The sequence below is a fragment of the Epinephelus lanceolatus genome, chromosome 3, assembly GCF_041903045.1.
Source record: "Epinephelus lanceolatus isolate andai-2023 chromosome 3, ASM4190304v1, whole genome shotgun sequence".
Taxonomy (NCBI): domain Eukaryota; kingdom Metazoa; phylum Chordata; class Actinopteri; order Perciformes; family Serranidae; genus Epinephelus; species Epinephelus lanceolatus.
The window spans coordinates 19,207,749-19,227,921 of NC_135736.1; the positions used below are offsets into that span (position 1 = coordinate 19,207,749).

Sequence of the window (20,173 nt, forward strand, 5' to 3'; positions counted from 1 at the left end):
GGTGGGATGCTTTATGACCAAAATCACTGATTTCTCAACAACCTTCTCTGGTGCAACCGTGCAAAATCACACAGCTGCTACAAATGTACAAACATGGACACTGCACGAATTTGTTTTCCTTTCTCTTGGTCTCTTATGAAATCTAAAGAACAATAACCTCTTTAAGAGAGCTTCAGTTATAATACATAAACACACACAAAAAGTTTATTTTACCTCACAGACTGTGGAGTTTTTCTGCCCAAAGGTAAACAGACCTTTCCCCACAAAATCTCCCCCGGTGTTTCCTGGGTCGACGACGTGGTCTGCCTTACTGTAAATCTGTCCGCAGCAGTTTGTAGGGAGGCAGCAGAGGCGGTAAAACAACTGGAGGGGTCTTGAACTCTGCCGAAGCTTTATTTTAACCACCTTTGTTTGTTATCACTGACAGTTGCACGGTGGTGCGAATGCACAGACTCACTGTGCCAGATTAGAAGTTAGGCTTGAATTCATTTTTTGATAAATTGCAGGACTGTTTGAGTCTGATTCAGTGTGGGGTTTGAGGTGGAAATCCCAGGCTCCTGCCACCCACAGTACACTGCTGTGTAGGGGCTGAGAAAAATATCACATCCACTCAGCACCCAGTCACCAACTGGACCCCTCTTCCTCCTGTGCTCCTGCACACAAACACTGTCACAAGACGGTGTCTTCCTCAGTTCCTCAGTGATGTGAATCTAATAGGGCGGCAAGTAATGATTATTTTCAGTAAGAATTAATTCAGATGTTTAATTTGTTTACATGTTTTGTCGATAAAAAAGCAGACAATAACATAAAATGCTCATTACATTCTTAATCCCAAGCTGACACATTCAGATCGCTTGTTTTGTTTTACCAACAGTCTAAAACCCAAAGATATTAAGTTAACTGTCACTTACAGCAAAGAAAGCAGCAAATTAAGCTCGAAACCAGGAAATAATCTGCAGTTTTTTCTTAAAAAATGACTTAAATGACAAAAACCATGTTGATTAATTTTCTGTCAACGAATCTACTACATGTTTGTCTACATTTGCAGGATTTCAACTTTTTTGGACACACATCTGTTTTAATCTGTAACTTTTTGTTTGTTTTGCTGTTTCACTTTTTATCCATGCTGGCAGGCGCGAGATGGCAGCTACATAGTATGGCAGTAGGAGCCTGGTCTCTGTTGAAATCCGGTGCTTGGGAAGTGACTTGCAGCGTAAGAAACCAATGAAAAAAGGCTTCCGTAAACGTTGGCATGATGCGCGGCCGGTTGCTGTTACAGTTTAACAGCGCCCGGCGGCGTCAGGGGGATGCAACAAACACTGACTTTCACCCAAGAGAGCGGTGTTCACGTCCCGTAAGATTCTAAAGCCAAACCCTGTTCTTTTTTCCTGAACCTAACCATGCTTTTGTTGCCTAAAGCCAGCAACATGCGTTTGTTGTTGAAGGAAAAAGAAGTAATTTGCGTTGTTGTTCCAATGTCTGTTTATTTTGAAAGAGGCTGTATGTAAACAGTAAATTTCCTGTGAAAATGGAAGTGTATTTTGAAAGAAGACGATGCATGTAACAGGCAGAACTTGACATGGTGTCCCAAAACTTCAACAAACAACACAACCAGGGTACCTTGCACGACGCATGAGGACGTGGAAAGTCCATGACCAAGGTCAATATGTGACGAGGTCGTAGTGAGAATGTGTTGGCAATAGATGTGTTTCCATCCACATCCATTTTACGCACACTTTTAACATTTTTCATGCTAGGGGAAGATGGAAAAGTTGGTGTATGATTAAAGGTAAATGCAACTAAGTGCAATGGAAACAGATTCAGCTAATAAATGATGATGTAACATTACCGTCATTGCACAGGCCACTGTAAGCTCTCTTCGTCATCTCTGGGTGTCTTTCTGTGCATGCACATAGGGCTGTTACCAGAACTCTTTCATAGCTGTAATTTTAGTTGTCCAGTCTGCTCTCTGTTATTATACATCCATTGTTTTCCTTCATATAAGGTTGAAAGGACTAGCACTCATTTTATTAAATCATCTCGTTGCTGCTTCTTCTTCTGCAGGCCTCTAACTGAAGAATTATTGCCACCTACGGCCTATCTGGAACTAACTACCAATATTTGCATTAAACAACAGAAAAACTAATAAATTGGCATATTCTTTTGCAGATTTTCTAAAAATTTGCACCACATTTGGATGGAAACCCAGCTGGTCCACCACTTTGGTCCAGACTGAAACATGTCAACAACTACTGGATAGATTCCCATGAATTTTTTTTACAGACATTCATGTTCCCCAGAGGATGAAGCTTAATGACTTTGGTGATCCTTTAGTGTCACCACCATGTTAACCATTATCTTGCTAAAAATGTCAACACCTACTAGAATGACTTATTTTATGACCCAGTACCTGCTGACAGTCCCATGAGCCTCAGTTGCACTGTGCTTAGTGCTAATTAGCATGTGTTAGCATGCTAACACTCTAAAATCAGATGCTGAATATGATAAATATTATACCTGCTAAACATTAACATGTTAACATTGTCATTGTGAGCATCTTAGCATGCTGACGTTAGCATTTAGCTCAAAGCACTGCCGTCTTTTTAATGAACACCTACTGATTTATAATCTCCACTCTCCATGCCTGTGGCTAAATACTCAGGTGAAACAGCAGGCTTGAAAGTTCTTTGCAGCCACTCATATCCAAAGTGTATGCAGTCATGGAGCCATAAGGTGCTCTGAATAAATGTCCTCCAAATGGACGCCATATATTTTATAATGTAACAAACCAAAGTGATTTGTTTAGTAAGACCCCACTCTGTCTAAATACATCCTGTCTCCTTCACCCACTCTGCCCTCATGATAAAGCACTTGGTAGATGATCAGGGCGAGCTCTAATGGAGAATCTATGAAAGAGACTCAGAAAAAGAGTAAACAGAGCTTTACTCAGTGTTTACACTCCATCTCTCTGTAGACATCAGACCTGATAACACACACACACACAATGAATGACCCTGACCCTGGAGCCTGCTTGCCCTCGCTGGTCAAATAAACCTGCACGTGTATAGAGAAAATGCACACACACACAAATATGCACTTACACAGCTGTGTGTTTTCTGGCAGTGATAAGAGAAAGAGATAGGAGACGGGTGTGTTTGGGTGAAGAGAGCTCACAGAGGTCAGACACTGAGGGGTTTTTATTCACCTGGAACTTTACCACATTCCTTAGTTTCAGCATCTCTTTATGGTGTGTGGTGTGTGTCACTGAAAAGGAGAGGCTGTCTTTTAACCAGTAAGTCACTGGTGTAAATGCCTGCTTAAAGCTGCCCCACAAAGCCAAAGTTCATAACGACATATTTTGTCAAAATTGTTCTACAGTAGGGCAAAATGAGCAAACCAAATACTAGCAAGTGATTGTACTAGATTACTGTGTTTTCACCTGAAGATCTACTAAAAACACACTGTTATTTTAAGTCTTGTTCAGTTGCAGGTGTAAAATAAAGGCGTTGCCACCTTTCTGCTGTGAGCAGTCAGCTGGTCAGCCTGAAGACTTCTCCGTCAGGCTCTTTGCTTCTGTAGTTACTGCTCTCTTCCTTTGTAGAGGAGCAGTGTGTGATGTTTTTCCTACCCCTGTTTCAACAACTACTGAAGCTCCCACTGAGCAAGGCACTACCAAAAGATCCACTAGAGATGCTCATTTAGCCCCTATGGGTAATTTACAAGTAATGAGGAAATAAAGGTCTTGAAGATTGTAATCAGAGATAGAGGAATGTGTGGCTCCTTGAGGAAGCAGTGTGTGGACAGACAGAGTGTTCCTCCTGTCAGGTCGCTTGAGAGGAGCCAGGTGACGGCAGGGGGGCATAAGGGGAGCAGGTCAGAGGCTCTGCTGCTCTGTAAATACTTCACATGGCGAAGGAGCACATGAGGTCAAACAGCACATCAGCAGCTCAGACTTCCTTTGGTACGGTGACAGGATTAGACTCAGGTCAGACTCCCTCTGCGGTCGCTGGTGTCTGGGCTTCAGACGTGTTTGTGGTAAATTTTTTAAATCTGGGGACTTGGAGGGAGAAATGTGTTGGTGGTACAGTGATACAGATGTGTTATGCTTTGTGCAGAGAGACAGAGGGAAGTGTAGAAAATCACCTCTCAGGTCATTCAGTAGGGGGAAGTTAGCATAGTCCTGGCTCCCTCTGAAAAAAGCAAATTAGATTTTTCCATTACATTTTGGATGACTGCAGAAAATAAGCTTTATGGCAAACAGACGTTTATGATAGGCTACTTACATGTTTTGTTCTTCAGAAATGTAAACTACTTTTACATTTTTTTAAAGCCTAATTACAATCACCAGAAGTAAAAACCTAAAGTCAGGCTACAAACAAACAACACCATGCGTGACCTAACATCACCACCGCCAAACACGATTAGGCATGATGACAGTCTGTAGTCTCATTTAGCCTCTTGTTAGCAACTCCGCCTTTTTAAGACACATAAGTTTCAAAATTTACGAGTGGGGTATTCACTGGCGTATTTTATGTCGTGATAAAATGTAAAAGTCTTTTAAGCTTGTGTTAACCACGGACCTTATTTCAGGTATCTAACCAATAACCCACTGACTTTGAGACGAGGGAACCAGGAGTGGAAATGCTTACTCATTTCCAGGTTTAAGGATTCATTCCTGGGGCGCTGTGTAATGTGCCCTGGATACATGTGTGTAAGTCAGACATCATTTTGCTACTGATCTCTAAGACATTATCTTTTATTAAGTTTATAAGCAACAAATGGCTTTATCCATGGTTAACAAATCATATGCTGATGCTTTTATACAGGGCGAAATCAGGTGATTTTGGATACTTTTTGGTACGTTACCAAGACAAACACCTAAAATTCTGAAGACTTTCACAAGAGCTTACTTTATAGATCTTCATTATTTTTTAAGTGACCCAAAAAATGTCTGTACTGTCACAGAGTGGCACACAGCAGCCTAAGTCATGGTTCTATGGCACTTTGTGGCCTAAAACATTCTGGTTTACTTTAAAAAAAATTTCCCATTTTAGCTAAATTTTTACTTGAAAGCATTAAGCGCTCTTTCAAAACCCTTTTCCTAATAACGAGTAAAATGTATTGTGGAAATATTTCTATAAATCAAACAGTTAATGCAATACAACATCCTACAATCACTTTTATCGTTACCCTCATTATTTGAGCTGTAGTACTCCTATCTCCTAATCAAAGTGCTACATGGCTTACCTTGAAAGGTTTTGGGCCAGTGGTTTTTTGAATCTCTGTCCTGCCCATCTTAATTATCTCAGACCAATCAGAGAGCAAAAGGGTGGCCATGTTACATTCAGTTAAGTACAACAACAACAAAAAAAGGAAACATACATGACAGCAAAAGGTAAAAACAAAATCCTCCATCAATTACGACCATATAATGCAAGGCCCTATACAATAAGTTTAGGCTGAGAAATTAACTTATAAACAGCTTAACAGTGCTAAAACACGGAACTTACTACAAGAGCGATGTCGCTTACCTCTCCCATGGAGTACAACAGCAAAATGGGGAGAGGCAAGGCGGGAAACACCCCTTTAAAGGTGGGGTACACCCAAAGGTGACTGTATAATTGACCCTGTTACATATACCTGAAATAAAGATAAAGTCTGTGGTTATGTGTTATTTAGCTGGTCTTTATCCTTTATTTGGTAGTGGAGGGTATATGCAGGTGTACGGGCTATACCTACCTCTCTTTCTGGCTGTTTTCTGTATACCACCGATCAGCCAAAAAAGCCATTGGAATATACAGAAGAGTATAACCATGTCCTCCTCATAAATTACCCATCTACCTACAAGGTAGTGATGCAGTTTTGATGTTGGTAATCTAAGGGATCTTCCCAGCCTGGTGACCCAAATGCTGTCCTAATCAAAGGCATATGATTGATCCAGCATTAGCAAATTATTTATTATTATGAATAAAGCCATTAGTTACAATCTATAAGCCTTTTATGTCTTATTAGAAAGTTGAACTTAATTTTAATTCAGTTTCCATTTGTTTAGTGTAGTTGAGCCTGGTTGTTGCTTTCATTTGGCTCCTAGCACAGCATCATCAGTAACAATCAAAGAGGGAAGTGAAAGATGAATATTTGATTTATACTGTAAAATGCAATCTGTATAAAATAAAATGAATAACTCTTTAAATGAGTCCTGATAGACTGATAACAGTAACAATATTGGAAATTCCCATTTCCACAGAGGCATAGTAAGATTGTGTGTGTGAGTGTGTGTGAGTATGGAGGAGGAGGAGGGTGGAGGTGTGTAATGGAGTCTGTGTTTCGGCATTTCTCGAAATGTGTTACATAGCTCAGGCTGTGTGGGGGAATGTGACGAGTCGGTAACATGCTTGCTGTTCCAACTGTTTTCTCACGGGAAAACCGCCCTGAGACTCAAACAGGCGTTTAGAGCACATGTGTGACTTCTTGTTACGTCAGAGCCTCTGTTGCCAAGGAGGACGATTAATGAAAGAATAATAACGCAGGGATATTAGTTATATACTTCCATTAAAGTAGGCTGCAGAGCATAAAGTCATACTTTTAAAAAATCATACTCCTATGCATGAGTATCTTTGCAGTGTTGAAGGGTCTGGCAGTGACTGTGGAGGTTTTGGTGAGTATTTGGGAGAGTGCTGCTGATCCAGACTTGCATGCTGCTCTCATTTTCACCGCGATAATATGATCCATCTGTTAATAAAGCACGCACAACACACACACACACACACACACACACGGGCTTGTACTTCTCTCTGGCATCTTCAGACCGGAATGAGTTACCAGGAGCTGGTACAGGACAAATGTTTTAAAAGCAGGTCATTTGGCTTCTGTATTTTGTTATACATGTGTTTCCAGATTTGTTTTTACTTGAAAGCGCTTTTTATGTGTGCAGATGTCCATTTGTGGACCAAGTTTCTTTTGTTTTTAGTTTCAAAAACGTTATTCTATTCACTCATAAAGAGTATCACGAGCTCTGCTGGATGCGCAACACCAGTTTGTAGGTCCAGTTTAATTTGTGTAAAAGTTTGATGATAGCCTATTTCTCATGCTGCAACAAGAGCTCGAAGTCCTCCTCTACACATATCTTCCAGGGGGGATGTGTAGGCGTGGTTTGGAGCGAGCGCTCGCGTGTCACTCAAGCGGAGTCAGCAGCTGGCACGCGCCCCCGGTGACGTGAAGCGGAGCGCACGGAGCCAAAGTGTTTTTAAACAGCCTGTTGTCCTGCTGCGCGCGCTCTCTGCTTCTCTTTACAAACTTGGTATCAAAATGTTAATCTGCCTTCGCCTCGGCTGAACCCGCCATGTAGCGTGTGTGCGTGCGCTGAGGAGCTCCGGGGGATTTTTTTTTACGGGACCTTGCGGTTCGGGTGCAGCAGAGCGCGCGGCTTGCTGGTCTGCTGTGCGGGGAGATTCGGTGACCGCCGGGGCGGACGGGCCACCATGCTCCGGCCGTGGGCTGTGCACTGGATCACAGCTGTGCTCCTGTGTCGGGCGGTGGCACAGTACTCCAGCGACCAGTGCAGCTGGAGAGGAAGGTGAGGAAGATGGATAAAGGATTGAGGTGATAACCTCAATTTAGGAGCAGATATCAGTGGTTATAGCTGACAAAGAAAACACAGCACACAACTCAGGAATGTTATCAGCATCTTCTTATAGAACTCCATAAGGAAATATAGCTATTCCTTCTTGTTTTTGAGCTCCCACTTTCATGTACTTTTGACTTTAATCCATGGATCTTAAATTCTGGAAATGCAGGGGAGTCATGAAAGGAACTTGAGTCGTGTGTGTGAGGCAGGCTGTGTCTTTGAAGTGACTCTGTTGTGCATTACTGAGGTCTTCACCAGACTCAAAGCAGTAATTAGACGCATGGATGTTTGATTAAGATTTAATTTAATCTCCAGGAAGGACACTGGGAGGTCAGAGTAAAATATGTTACTGTCAAATTCTGGTGCAGATCCGCAATGGAAACCAGTTAAGGATGTTTTAGTCATATGTGCCATTGCTTATGGTTACTACTCTGACATTTTGTGATGCAGATCTCAGTAACTCATGAATATCTTTATTAAAATCTTCTTACACAATCACTCTTCTCAGAAAGGAAAGTGACTCATGAATAGTGAAAACCAGTTATTCATGAACAGGAGTTGCTTTAATTAGTCAGAGACTCCCTTTAAGATTTTGGAAAAGTACTTCTGATCAGAGGAGTGTCTCTGCTTCACTTCCTATCTTAAGTAAATACAGCTATATGGCCTCTTTGATCACTCCTCCAAGTCCCTGAGTCATAAAATATGAAAGCCTGCACTCTGCACTGTGTTGTAAAGTTTGCCGGCCTCAGACTTGCAACGACTTAATAGCCCGTTTAGTTCCTGGTGTTGAGGTAGCTTATGCACATCAGAGCCAAGCGACCGCATACGTCCAAACTGTGAAGGATTTGTTGGCAGACAGCTGCAGCAGAGTTGCTCTTAATGAATGTTGCAATATCATTAAATCCCTTCCATGTGTGTCTTTAACTCTCTTTTTCCAGCATGTCATTATAGATTTTTTTTTTTATGAATTCACAGGAGTCACTTTTGGGGCTCTACAATTCTGAATCCAAGTTTCCTTATTGTTGGACATTTAAGGATTTTTGGCATTTGATCTTGTTCATCCTCACTCTGGATGCCTGATATAAGAAATGTCTTCTCATCCACAGTGGTCTGAGCCATGAGTCTCATCGCAGGGATGTGGAGCAGGTCTACCTACGCTGCTCTCAGGGGTCTCTAGAGTGGCTCTACCCTACAGGAGCCATCATTGTCAACCTGCGGCAAAACACAGAGGCCTCATCCGGACACATGGCGAGTCTCCATGTGTGCGTCAAACCCTACACTTACTCCCAGGTACAGTATGACAACAGAGTACTACAACTGCAGTGCGGTGTATCAGATAGAAGCAGCTTACATGTGTCCTCCTCTCTGGATCCTCCATGTTCAGGGTTCTCATGTGTATCTGGAGCATAACGGGGATCTGAGGCTGCTGCTGGCAGAGAAGGACCAGGCTCAGGGCTCAGTGTACTGTTTCAGCCTGGCAGAGGGAGCTCTCTTTGTGGAGGCTGTCCCTCAGACAGACATCAGCCGGAGGATCACAGCTTTCCAGTACGAGCTGGTGCCCAGTCAGGGGCCCGGGGCGCACATGTACCCATTCCTGCACCCTGGTTTAGGTGAGAGAATGCATGCACCCATTCCTGTAGGATGTAGAGATACAGCCTTATTTGTACTGGAATTTTGTGTTGTGTCAAGATTGTGAGTTTTGTCCTGTGATTTTCTGTGCGAACAGAGATCCTAAATCTTCTTTTTCTTGCCTCATGCTAGTTTTTAAAAGCTCAAATCACAGTATTCAGTTTCACTGGTCGCTTATGTGTTTATAACATACAGTAGTATTCAAATTTTAATTTTCTCTTGGTACAAAATCACAGGCGACACACTGCTGAATCATAGTGGTGACTCTGATGATTGTTTGTAGCACTGACAGCCATTTTCCAAACCCACAGGTTTTCATTTAGCTAATTTCCAATTACCTCTGCATCATAATGAAGTTGTGGGCAGGAACTGTTATGAAAATGTATCCAGTTTCTAAATCCTGTTCTTGAAAACCACATCTCGAAGGTAAACTGAAAGCAAATGGGGGTGGTGTGAAGAACATACTTCAACATGACATTTATTCAAGTCCTGTACTTAATTCAGACTTTAAGATGCTTGAACTGTACTTGAATATTTCCATTTATGCAACTTTATACTTCTATACCACTTCATTTCAGAGGGAAATATTGTAGTTTTTACTCTACTACATTTATCTGGCCGCTATAGTTACTAGTTTTAAAATAATTTTACACACAAAACATATGATTAGCTCAGTGATGCATCATATGCAAGACAGCCTGACAGTATGACATAGTAGAAATTAGCTCCACTTTGACCAACTGCAAGATGAATGTACTGCTTACATATTTTTTACAGCAATAATAATGATCCAGTGCTATATTGATATAAAATTAATAAGGGCCATTCAGCATAATGAGTACTTTTTCATGTGATACTTTGAGTAGTTGTTGCTAATGCTTATATACTTTTATTTAAGTTAATTTTTTAATGCAGGACTTTTGCTTTAAATGCTGCATGTGTATAAATTGATATTCCTACTTTTCCTTAAAGGTCCAGTTTGTAGGACTAACGGCCAGGCTCCACCGGCTGCAAACGTAAGCGTCACGTCAGCGTAGCGTCGCGGCGTATTCATTTGGGCTCCACTGACTGCGTACGGAAGCGACACATAGAAAAGCCAGCGGGGTTGTTTACCGTTTGCCGAGCCGAGAGGCTGCATGTAGGCTGCATGAAATGTTAAAGCATTTTCCACCTAAGTTATTACATATATTTGAGTTATCTACAAGTTTACTGTACTGTTTGTCATCTACTCGCTTTCAAATGTCCGCCACGGACATTTACACAATGTCACGGATAAACATGGGTAAATGCATGAAAAAAAATCATCACATATCACCTCGGATAGCAGCGCGTCAAAAATAGAAGAGCCGCATAAAATAGAGAGTTGTCGCGCGACAGACGGGGGTTGTTGCGCCGCTCCCGTTGCCAGTGGAGCCGCTGTAATTGATTAACAGGGGGGCGAGCTGCTACAGGACTCACGCTGCAGACGTGTCGCGCTGCTGACGTGCCCGGTGGAGCCTGGCCGTTAGGTGCATCTACTTGCAGAAACTGGATGTAATATTCTTTAATGTGTTTTTCATTACTCACTTGAAAATAAGAATTATTGTGTTTTCATTACCCTAGAATGAGCCATTTAAATCCACTTACGGAGCTGGTCCTTTTCCACAGAGTCCACCATCGTGTCTCACAGTAGCCCAGAATGGAAACATCAAACCCTGGCTCTAGATAGGACCCTTAGTGTTTTCGTGTCACTGTAGTTCTCCTAAACGCTTGGACCATAGGAGATGTTTCAGTTCTGCAACCTCACCGCTAGATTCCTTATATCTTACAAACTGGACACTTGTTGAGTGTTAGTGGATTTAAACACACCAACAAGCAAATGTTTCCAAAACTGCTCATGCTTGCAATGTCTTTATCACCAGAAGAACTAAAAACATAAGTCTAAATATTCATGGCGACAGATTAACTGTCTCAACTAAGCTGATTTCATACTATCAGTTTTTTTCTAAATTGACTTAATTGGTTAAAATGGTCTGTTAAACTCCTCACACACAAGCCGTCCTCCCACTGACATAAAATGAAGGTGACAAAAGGCAATGTTACAGTTTCACCCGTTTCTTCATCTCACCTACATACGTGCTGCTCCTCTCTGACACCCTCTCCTCCCCCACTTCCACACTCCCACACTCCCTAGTCTCAGTCAGACTTACAAAAACAAGCAGGGCAATCAAAAGGTCACGTCAGGGTCAAACACAAGGATCAGCCAATCATTTCTCAACTGCCAATCAAGAGCAGACCCGTGCCCCATAAGCAGGGATTTTCGGGTAGCCCACCCATATGAGTAAAGCGGACTGCTGAGGAAGAGGGACGGTGGGTGGAGTGGAGTGGCCAGACTGCTCTCCTCATGAGACAGAAGAAAGCCTGTCCAAGCCTGTCTGTCTGTGTGCCTGGGCGTTTTATAGCTGTTTTTATAGCTGACAGGGTCAAGGGGTAATTCTGTGATTACGTCTCGTCCCTCACCTGCTGTTCTCATTCACTACTCTCTTGATGTCTCTTTTGTCTCATAAACACCCACTAATGCAGAGAAAAGGAGAGGGCAGGAAGCAGACAGAGCGTCAGACAACTCTCAGGATCATAGCAAAGCTAAAGAGGAAAGAAAATCAGTCGTGAAAATAAGGACTTATGTGGTTTCCCATGTTAAAGTATTTAATGCTTTTTTTCCTGATGTCTTTGAATTTTAGTCACCTGTAAACCCTGCTCAGATGAAGAGGTCCTTATGGCTGTGTGCACCAGTGACTTTGGTAAGTATATACACAGAAATGCACACATCAACATTTAAGGGATTGGTTTCAGTTTTGGAAATATGGTGATTTGCTTGCTTTCCAAGAGTTAAATGAGAAGATTGATACCACTCTCATATTTGTGTGGTAAATATTAAGCTCTAGCCAGCAGCTGGTTAGCTTAGCTTAGCATTAAGACTGAAAAAATGGGAAAACAGCTAGTGTATAAACAACAATTTGCTGATATGTGGTGTGTTATGTGGTGAACTGTGTCTTGGCTGGGACCAGTTTCTTGACAACCAGCAGACAGTAGCTACAGTTTTTATTCTTTATGCTAAGCTAACTGCCTCACGCTACATATTTACCGTACAGACAAAAGAGCAGTATCTTCTCCTTTAATTCTAGATAAGAAAGTCAATTTACTTTTACTAAACAGTGGCCAAAACAGGATAATGGCACATTGAATTTTCTGACATTTCCCAAGATTCTCTTGAGTCAGTTCCTTAAAGATATCCTTTGTCATCGAATAGAGAGCTGAAGCTAATCCTGACACAGAAGTTAGTGTCACGCTGGTTCCTTCATCAAAAAGCTAATGGGATTTTTCCACTGAATTTTGGATTATGAACATCACTTTTATGATGTATGAAGCATAAATGCAATCACTAGAAATAAATACTGTAGCTAACGTGGGCCTATAAATGAACTACACCACGGTCACATGACTTAACGTCACCGAAACAACAAGGCTCTAAAGCTGTTTTTAGTGTGATGATGTTCTGTGGTCTCATTTAGCCACTTGCTATTAACTGCCTTTTGGAAGACATGAAAAAATTTGAAATTAACTAGTGGGGTAGCCTACTTAGTTACTTATTTTACGTTGTAGAATAAAATGTATAAGTCTCTTAAGCTTTTGTCAACCATAGGCCTAGTTTAAGGTATCTAACCAAAAACCCATTGATTTCAAGACGAGGGAACTGGGAGTGCTAAAATGCTAACTCATTTTTGTCCCTGCAGCGCTCTATGAGCTAAAACTTAGTGTAACAGTGACACAAGTGAAGTTAGACAGTCAGCGAACTGACTAAGTTACACAACAGTATCTGAAGTTTGCTAACATTAGCCACTGTTAGCTACAGGTCATAACACACATAGCAAGGCTGTATCAGCAAAACTCCTCAGTGTATGGAATTGAGTACGGATATGTTGTCATCTTTATAAATTCAGGAAGATTGTGTTATGTCCACTTTCAACAAATACATCGTCCTGCTTTAATTTACACACTTTTATTGCAGCTGTCCTTAATTCATTGACTTAATCTCCTCTCTGTCTCTCCTGTTCCTGTCTCTGTAGCTGGTAGCGGCATCTTTCGAGGCGTGGCGTCAGGTACTAACGATCACTCCCCTGTTGTGGTGACTCTGAGTCGGCTGTTCCGTCAGAAGAGCAGGGTGTTTGCCTGGGGTGGAGCCAGAGGGTGGGGCTGGGGTGGACGCATCAGTTTTCCCACACAGTGCAATGTGTATCCTGGAGGGGATGAGTACCTTTTGACTGGCTCTATCCATTTTGGCGAAGCCTGGCTCGGCTGCGCACCTCGCTACAAGGACTTCCTGAAGCTGTACGTCGCAGCACAGAAAGTGGGAACGAATCCCTGTGAAATAGACACGGACTGAGAGATCTCTTCATGGTTGTGGGTAAAACAGGGTGGAGCGCTTCTCAAAAAAGCCAGTGTGGAAGACACAAAGAGGAACATGCCAATATTTGGAGGATGGAGTGACATTATCTTTGAGCCTGTCTGAGAGATGAACAGAGTTACAGACCCCCAGCTGTTGTTAAAGGCTAATCCTGCAGGCTCTTCTCAGTGCTGTGCAACTTATTGTTGCCTTGCAGCAGAAAAGACAGTTGGACATTTTAGTAGCCAATGTGTCACCTAAACTAAAATGTCTCCATTTGACTGTACATGCATACTGTATGTGTAAATATGTTTGTGCATGAGTGAGACAGCCAATGAATGAATGATGAGCTTAAATTAATTTTGTGCCTAACTGGTTAAAGTTTTTATTCCCATGACGATACTGCTTGTGTGATCATTCTTGAAATGAATGTTTGCTTTGTAAAAAGCTTTCTGTAAAATTTAGGAGTCTTCTGACAGAAGTGTACAGTATGCAGCTCTGTGAGTCTTTATGTTCTTAGTGTGTGAGTGTGTTTTGCTAATGAGTTCAGAGGGTCTATACATTTACAAAAAATAAAATAAGCCATCCTTGTCTCTCTGTTGAAAGGTATACGTTTGATCCATCCATTTATCTGTGCGTAGTGAGTCTGTATGTCCTGATATTTTATGAACAGACCTGTCCCTGTGTGTCTCGTACTGTAAAACACACTGGGGCTCAGTGTGGTGCAGATAATTAAAAGCAGATGGCAAGTGAAGTTAATAGTATGACTAAAGAATGAAAGCGCAGAAGTTACCAGCCTGCTCTGCTGCAAACAAAGAGATATTATTCACGTAACTACCCAAAAGAAAAAACCATTATGTGTGTTCAGTGACCATTGGTTGGCGGGAGAGCAGCAGTGCGTCAGTGCTGGCGTAGCTACCCCCTGTGGAGCTTTGAGGAGCCACCGTTCTGGTTGGCATCCTCTATGCCTGTGCGTGTTCATACATTCACAACTGAGAGAGATGAAAACAAGAGAAGCAATTATAATTTCCAACATAGCCAACCAGGTCCATTTCAATAGCTAATGTGCTCATGTCTTTTTACCCTCGAGTTTCATGAGCGCAGACTCCTGTGGCCTGAACCATCACTCAGACTTAAATTATGAGCACAAATGTATGGAGCCCTTAAAGTCCTATAAGTTGATATTTTTATGCCTCTGCACCGGCGATGTTTTCAGGTTATCCGTCCCATTCTCGTGTACGTGATATCCTAAAAACACCTTGAGGGAATTTCTTCAAATTTGGCACAAACATCCACCTTGAGACAAAAATTAACCGATTAGAATTTGGTGATCAAAGCTCACTGTGACCTTACAAAACATATTTTTGGCCATAACTCAAGAATTCATTCGCAAATTATGACACAATTTCACATAAAGTCTACAGGATAAAAAGATGAAGTTATGACATTTTACATCCAAAAGGTCAAAGGTCACTGTGACATCATGATGTTTTGCACAAACACTTCTCTGGCCATTATTCAGTGTCATATCTCAGGAACAGAAAGGAATACATTTGGTCAGATACTGAATTAGTGACTCTAATCTTGGGTGCTCACCTTAAAACTATGCTGATAGATCTTCTGTGCTGCTGGGGGAAGATGTGTGTGAAGCATCCGTGTTTTCACAGACATGGATGTAAACTGCAACTGCAGCTTGCAAGGTGGTAATTCTAGTTTTTATCTTGTGCGCACAAGATAAAAAAATATTATCTTTCAGGACTTTAGGGGCTCTGTACAAATGCAACTCAGACTAACATCCTTGTTTTTCCATGGAGGCATTTACAGCTGTCAAAATTAAAACTACTGTCAGAGGAATACATATTTGAGACTGTTAGAGTTTGACGGGTGGAGAGCCGAAAAGAAGAGGCGGATGTGTGAGTGACCTTAGAGGGGTGTATGTGCACCTCTCCCTCTGCCTGCTGTCAGCAGTTGTGCGTGTGTGATGCTTTCGCTCTTTCCTCAGGAAGAGCAAGAATGGATGGAATGTCTCCTCCCACACACACACACACACACACACACACACACACACACACACACACACACACCTCCATCTGCAGAGACAAACCATGTGTGCTGTACTACAGAGTAAAAACAACCATTCCTTATTCCTGACATGCATAATTTTCATTTAAGTTAAAGTTGTACCCATTAAATAAATATCTGAACTTGTCGTGTTCAGACACACAGCTTCCCACAATACAACTGTTACACGGGCAGGGAGGATGTAGTAGATGTAACCATGAATTTGGCGAGGTGAAATTATTTTCTGATAAAGCTTACCCTGAATGAATAAGTGAAGGCTGGAGAGTAAGTCGCAGAGGGAGACATTATCACATGCCTTGAAGGCTTAAGATAGACCCTTAAGACTTGAGAGGGTCACCTATATATAACAGCACACCCCTCATACTGAGTGTGTGTGTGTGTGTGTGTGTGTGTGTGTGTGTGTGTGTGTGTGTTTGTCTTGGGTAGTTTGAGAAGACCACAACACACGCGTCCTGCACACTGCCGACATGCAAACAGGCCACACGGCAGAAACCCAACCCACTGTAGCAACACCCAACACTCCTTGGCAGGCCCAACCTGGCAACAGCCCAGCTCGCCTTGGCATCCTCGCTAATTCGGGACACACTTATCCCTCCGCACGGGGGTCTTAATGTTAACCTTTCGGTGTGAGAGTGTGCGAGGTATGGAAACAGTTTGTGCTGCAGTATGCGAGAGGCACAGCTGAGCGGTCAGCTGGAGTCCAGGGAATGGCTGAGCTCAGGGAAAATACATGCACGCTTTCACCCACATATACCACCACTGGCATTTTATAATGTGCTGGACAGGGTGGGGTCGGTAGATTTAAACTGTGGCAGAATAATTTAGGTTGCAAGGTATGTCTGGTTTCTACAGGGGGTCCATAGTAAAAAAAAGAAAAGAAAAAAAGGCATTTGATGAAGCTGTCCTGATGCACTTGTAGTTCAGAAATAGAGAGATTTTAACTTGCATTCGTTTTATTGTATACCATTGTATGTGTCACTGTAATAATTATGGACATATTCAGTGTTTCTGTCTTTTATTAAGTGACTAAATATATATATAGTTTTCAGTGCCTCAGTAATGTCAGAAACACTATTTAAAATATGATTAAATGATCATTATAGGTGCACATTAATAATTTTAATAAATGATGAACATATAAATCAAATTTTAAATGAATTTGTTTTGTATTTAAAGCAGCTGTGTGGAACTTTCCCTTTTCGTTGATTATAGCGCCCCTTTTGGTCAAAGCGGTACGACACCCACAGCCTGGTGTTGTAAAATTCCGACTGCAGCTTTCAGCTTCATTCATAAAATCTCGACTGCAACCGGCAATTACCGCATGCATTTGTTTTGGAGAGCGAGAGGAAAATCATAAATGTTCTGGTGTAGCTCTGAATTTTTTATAAACTGAGGACAACTGCCTGCTGTATATTTGTGTTCATGGTCACAGGCACAGATAATTTTGTGGCGTTTGTTGTAACGTTACTAGACAAAAGCGGTTCACATCAGCTAACGCTACATTTAGCTTGCTTATAACTTCCATGTCGTCATATATTGAAGTGAAACAACGTCTAACAAGTTGCGGTTTATTCTCTAAATGAAAACAAAAATTGCATACCTGTCGATTAGGAAAAGGGCCAACTCGGGATCAGTTTTAAAACCTTTCAAATCTCTCAGCTCTCTCCACTTGGCAAATGCCCGACCGAGGTTTACATGCGTTTGGGCTCGAGCCCTATCACTGTCCCGTTTAGCCTTCTTCTGTTCTTCTGTTCTTTAACTTTTAGATGGTGCTCCTTCTTTATCCACCATGACATCGAAAGTACAGCCAAGTCCTTATAGATACATCTGGTAAAACTGTTATGTGTTCAGCAATGCCCGTTGCATACCGCTTACTCAAAGAACACTCTCTGTAAACACGGCTCTTCTTCTTCTCTCAGTTTATTGGCGGATCGCAAACAACTTCCAGGTGCATACCACCACCTACTGTACAAGAGTGTGCAATGTGTCCGAAATCATTCACTACTCCCTACTACATGTCCTTTAACCTGTTTCTTAAATCCTACTCATAAACACGGCTCCTTCTTCTTCTGTGGTTTAATGGCTGCAGGCCACTGCGGGTGTGCAGACTTACTTCCGCCTCCAGGTACCGTATTCTGGTTTGCTGACTTCAGCTGTGTCCGACCCGACCGAGGCTACGCTAAATATCCATATAGAGAAAGGCTTTTTTGTCGCTGTTGGGTTCAAATAAATATGCGGATCTTCAAGGGGGGGTGATACGAACTAGGGACAGTTTTATAAATGGTAAAAAGTTCCGCACAGCTGCTTTAAATTACTTTTATTGATGCTGTTACTCAAAAAGTAATTTTACAAAACGATTGGCTGCATATTATGAAAGAGTACAGAGTGTGTGGATGAAAATATGAAGGAATGTTTTTTGTCTCCCTCTTGGGTGTTGAAGAGGCACTCCAATGATTTTATAAATGAAGATCAGGTTACTCATCACAAGGACTGTGACTCAACCCGCGAGTACAGTTGTCTTACAGCATGTGTCTCTGGAGCTTTGTCAAGTTTGACGTGGAAAAAAACCCAGATGACACAGTGATGTCATCAGGGTCACCTCGACTTGAATTTAAAGACAACACATTTGCAACAGAATGCCTGTGTTACTAAATGGGCTTTCAGCAGAAGGAAAGGGTGGATTGAGAGATACTATTGGTTGCATTATGGGAAATGTAGGATCTAGCACTTTTGGAGCTTGACATATAGCACAGTGCAGGGATGTTGTTTTTTTGTAGGCAGATGCACAAGTTAATGTGGCCCTGGTTCCCTTAAAAAAAGCTATTAGGGATTTAGGATTATTGCTGAAAATAATCAAACAATATGATTTATGATTTTTTGAGGTATAAATAAAATCACCAGAAGTAAAAAGCTAATGCTAGGCTACAAACAAACTATGCAGTTGCACGTCCTGACATCACCACCACAACAAGGCTGTAAGCATGTTCGGCATGATGACTTTCTAAAGTCTCACTTAGCCACCTGATAGCAACCACCTTATTTAAGACACCTAAAAGCTTTAAAATTCCCTAGTGTTTACCAACACATTCTGTTTCCAACCCTGCCACATATTGACGTTTGGTCATGGACTTTTCAAGTCCAGATACAATGTGCAAGGTACCCTGGGTGCGTTGGTTGTTGAAGTTCTGGGAGGCCATGTCAAGTTCTGCCTGTTACATGCATTGTCTTCTTTCACACTTCACTCTCATTGTCACAGGAAATTTAACACTTACAGTCACTCATAATAATCGCACTACGTCGGTATAACACCACACATTGATGTTCTTTTTTCTTTCAACAACAAACATGTGGTTGGGTTTAGGCTGCAAAAGTACGTGGTTAGGTTTAAGAAAAAAGAGCTTGGTTTGGCTTAATAACCTTAAGGGACGCAAACACCGGAGGGTTTGGGTTTGTTGGACCCATCTACCACTCCTCCAGCCCGCTCAACTTGGACTTTCGCTACCTTGACTTTCGTTCTTGTCCTGCCATGTTCCCCTGACGCTTCCAGGCACTGGTAAACTATAACAGCAACCAGCTGTGTATCATGCTGACATTAAAGGACAGCTTTTTTCGTCTGTGTCTGACGCCACAAGTCACTCCCTAAGCGCTGAATTTTGAGACTTCGGAGTGAGACTGGGACGTTTTTACTGATGAATTTTATGTCGTAGAACAAAACTTAAAAGTCTCTTAAGCTTGTGTTAATTACAGACCTTATTTCAGGCAGCTAACCAAAAACCCACTGACTTTAAGATGAGGGAACCAGGAGTGGTGAGATGCTATCTCTTATCTGGGACTCATTCCTGCAGCACTCTACAGGGACTAAAAGTGAGAATATCTCTGCCTCCATTTTTACTGTTCTTTTTTTATCCATCTGTTGACAGTCGCCTATAACTCAAACACATTAGTAAATAAAATTACAAATATTATTTTTTTAATGCACCCCTTTAAAATGTATTCATATAAAGTAAAACACTGCTTAAAAATTAAGTTACTTTTAATTTCATGGTATTGTTAACAGTATTATTATTTTAGAGCTTGCATTGTTTCTCACAGTTAAATTTACACTGAAAGAGACTATAATTATTCTGTTAGCATAATCAAGTTTTCACACTACTACTGTGAGAGTGTCAACAGGTTTCTTAATGACAAAAGTCTTTAATACTTGAATAAATCTATCTTGTGTAGAGTTGGTGTGATGTCATGTTGGATCATCGTTAGTAGTTGATATCAGAAATTAAAGGTTTACAGCCCTACTGAGGGATATGACAGCTACACAGGTAAAATAACAACTACAAGTTATTAATATTTAGTGTGTTTTATAGGCTACTTTTACATTTTGAGAACCTTCTGAAAAATAGATTTAATTTATTCTG

General features: G+C 41.6%; 1 protein-coding gene across 1 annotated transcript; it reads left to right on the forward strand.

Moving 5' to 3' along the window:
* The first annotated feature begins 7,190 nt into the window (after positions 1–7,190).
* Positions 7,191–14,280, forward strand: metrnlb (meteorin like, glial cell differentiation regulator b). The gene is made up of 5 exons (XM_033623419.2): positions 7,191–7,576; positions 8,734–8,917; positions 9,012–9,237; positions 11,977–12,036; positions 13,363–14,280. The coding sequence occupies exons 1-5, from the start codon at positions 7,482–7,484 to the stop codon at positions 13,677–13,679; spliced, it is 882 nt and encodes a 293-aa protein (XP_033479310.1). The 5' UTR covers positions 7,191–7,481; the 3' UTR covers positions 13,680–14,280.
* Positions 14,281–20,173: the final 5,893 nt, after the last annotated feature.

Coding starts and splice junctions, on each gene's coding strand:
- metrnlb (XM_033623419.2), top strand. CDS start 7,482: ATGCTCCGGCCGTGGGCTGTGCACTGGATCACAGCTGTGCTCCTGTGT. Junction 7,577..8,733: donor CAGTGCAGCTGGAGAGGAAG/GTGAGGAAGATG, acceptor TCTCATCCACAG/TGGTCTGAGCCATGAGTCTC. Junction 8,918..9,011: donor AACCCTACACTTACTCCCAG/GTACAGTATGAC, acceptor CTCCATGTTCAG/GGTTCTCATGTGTATCTGGA.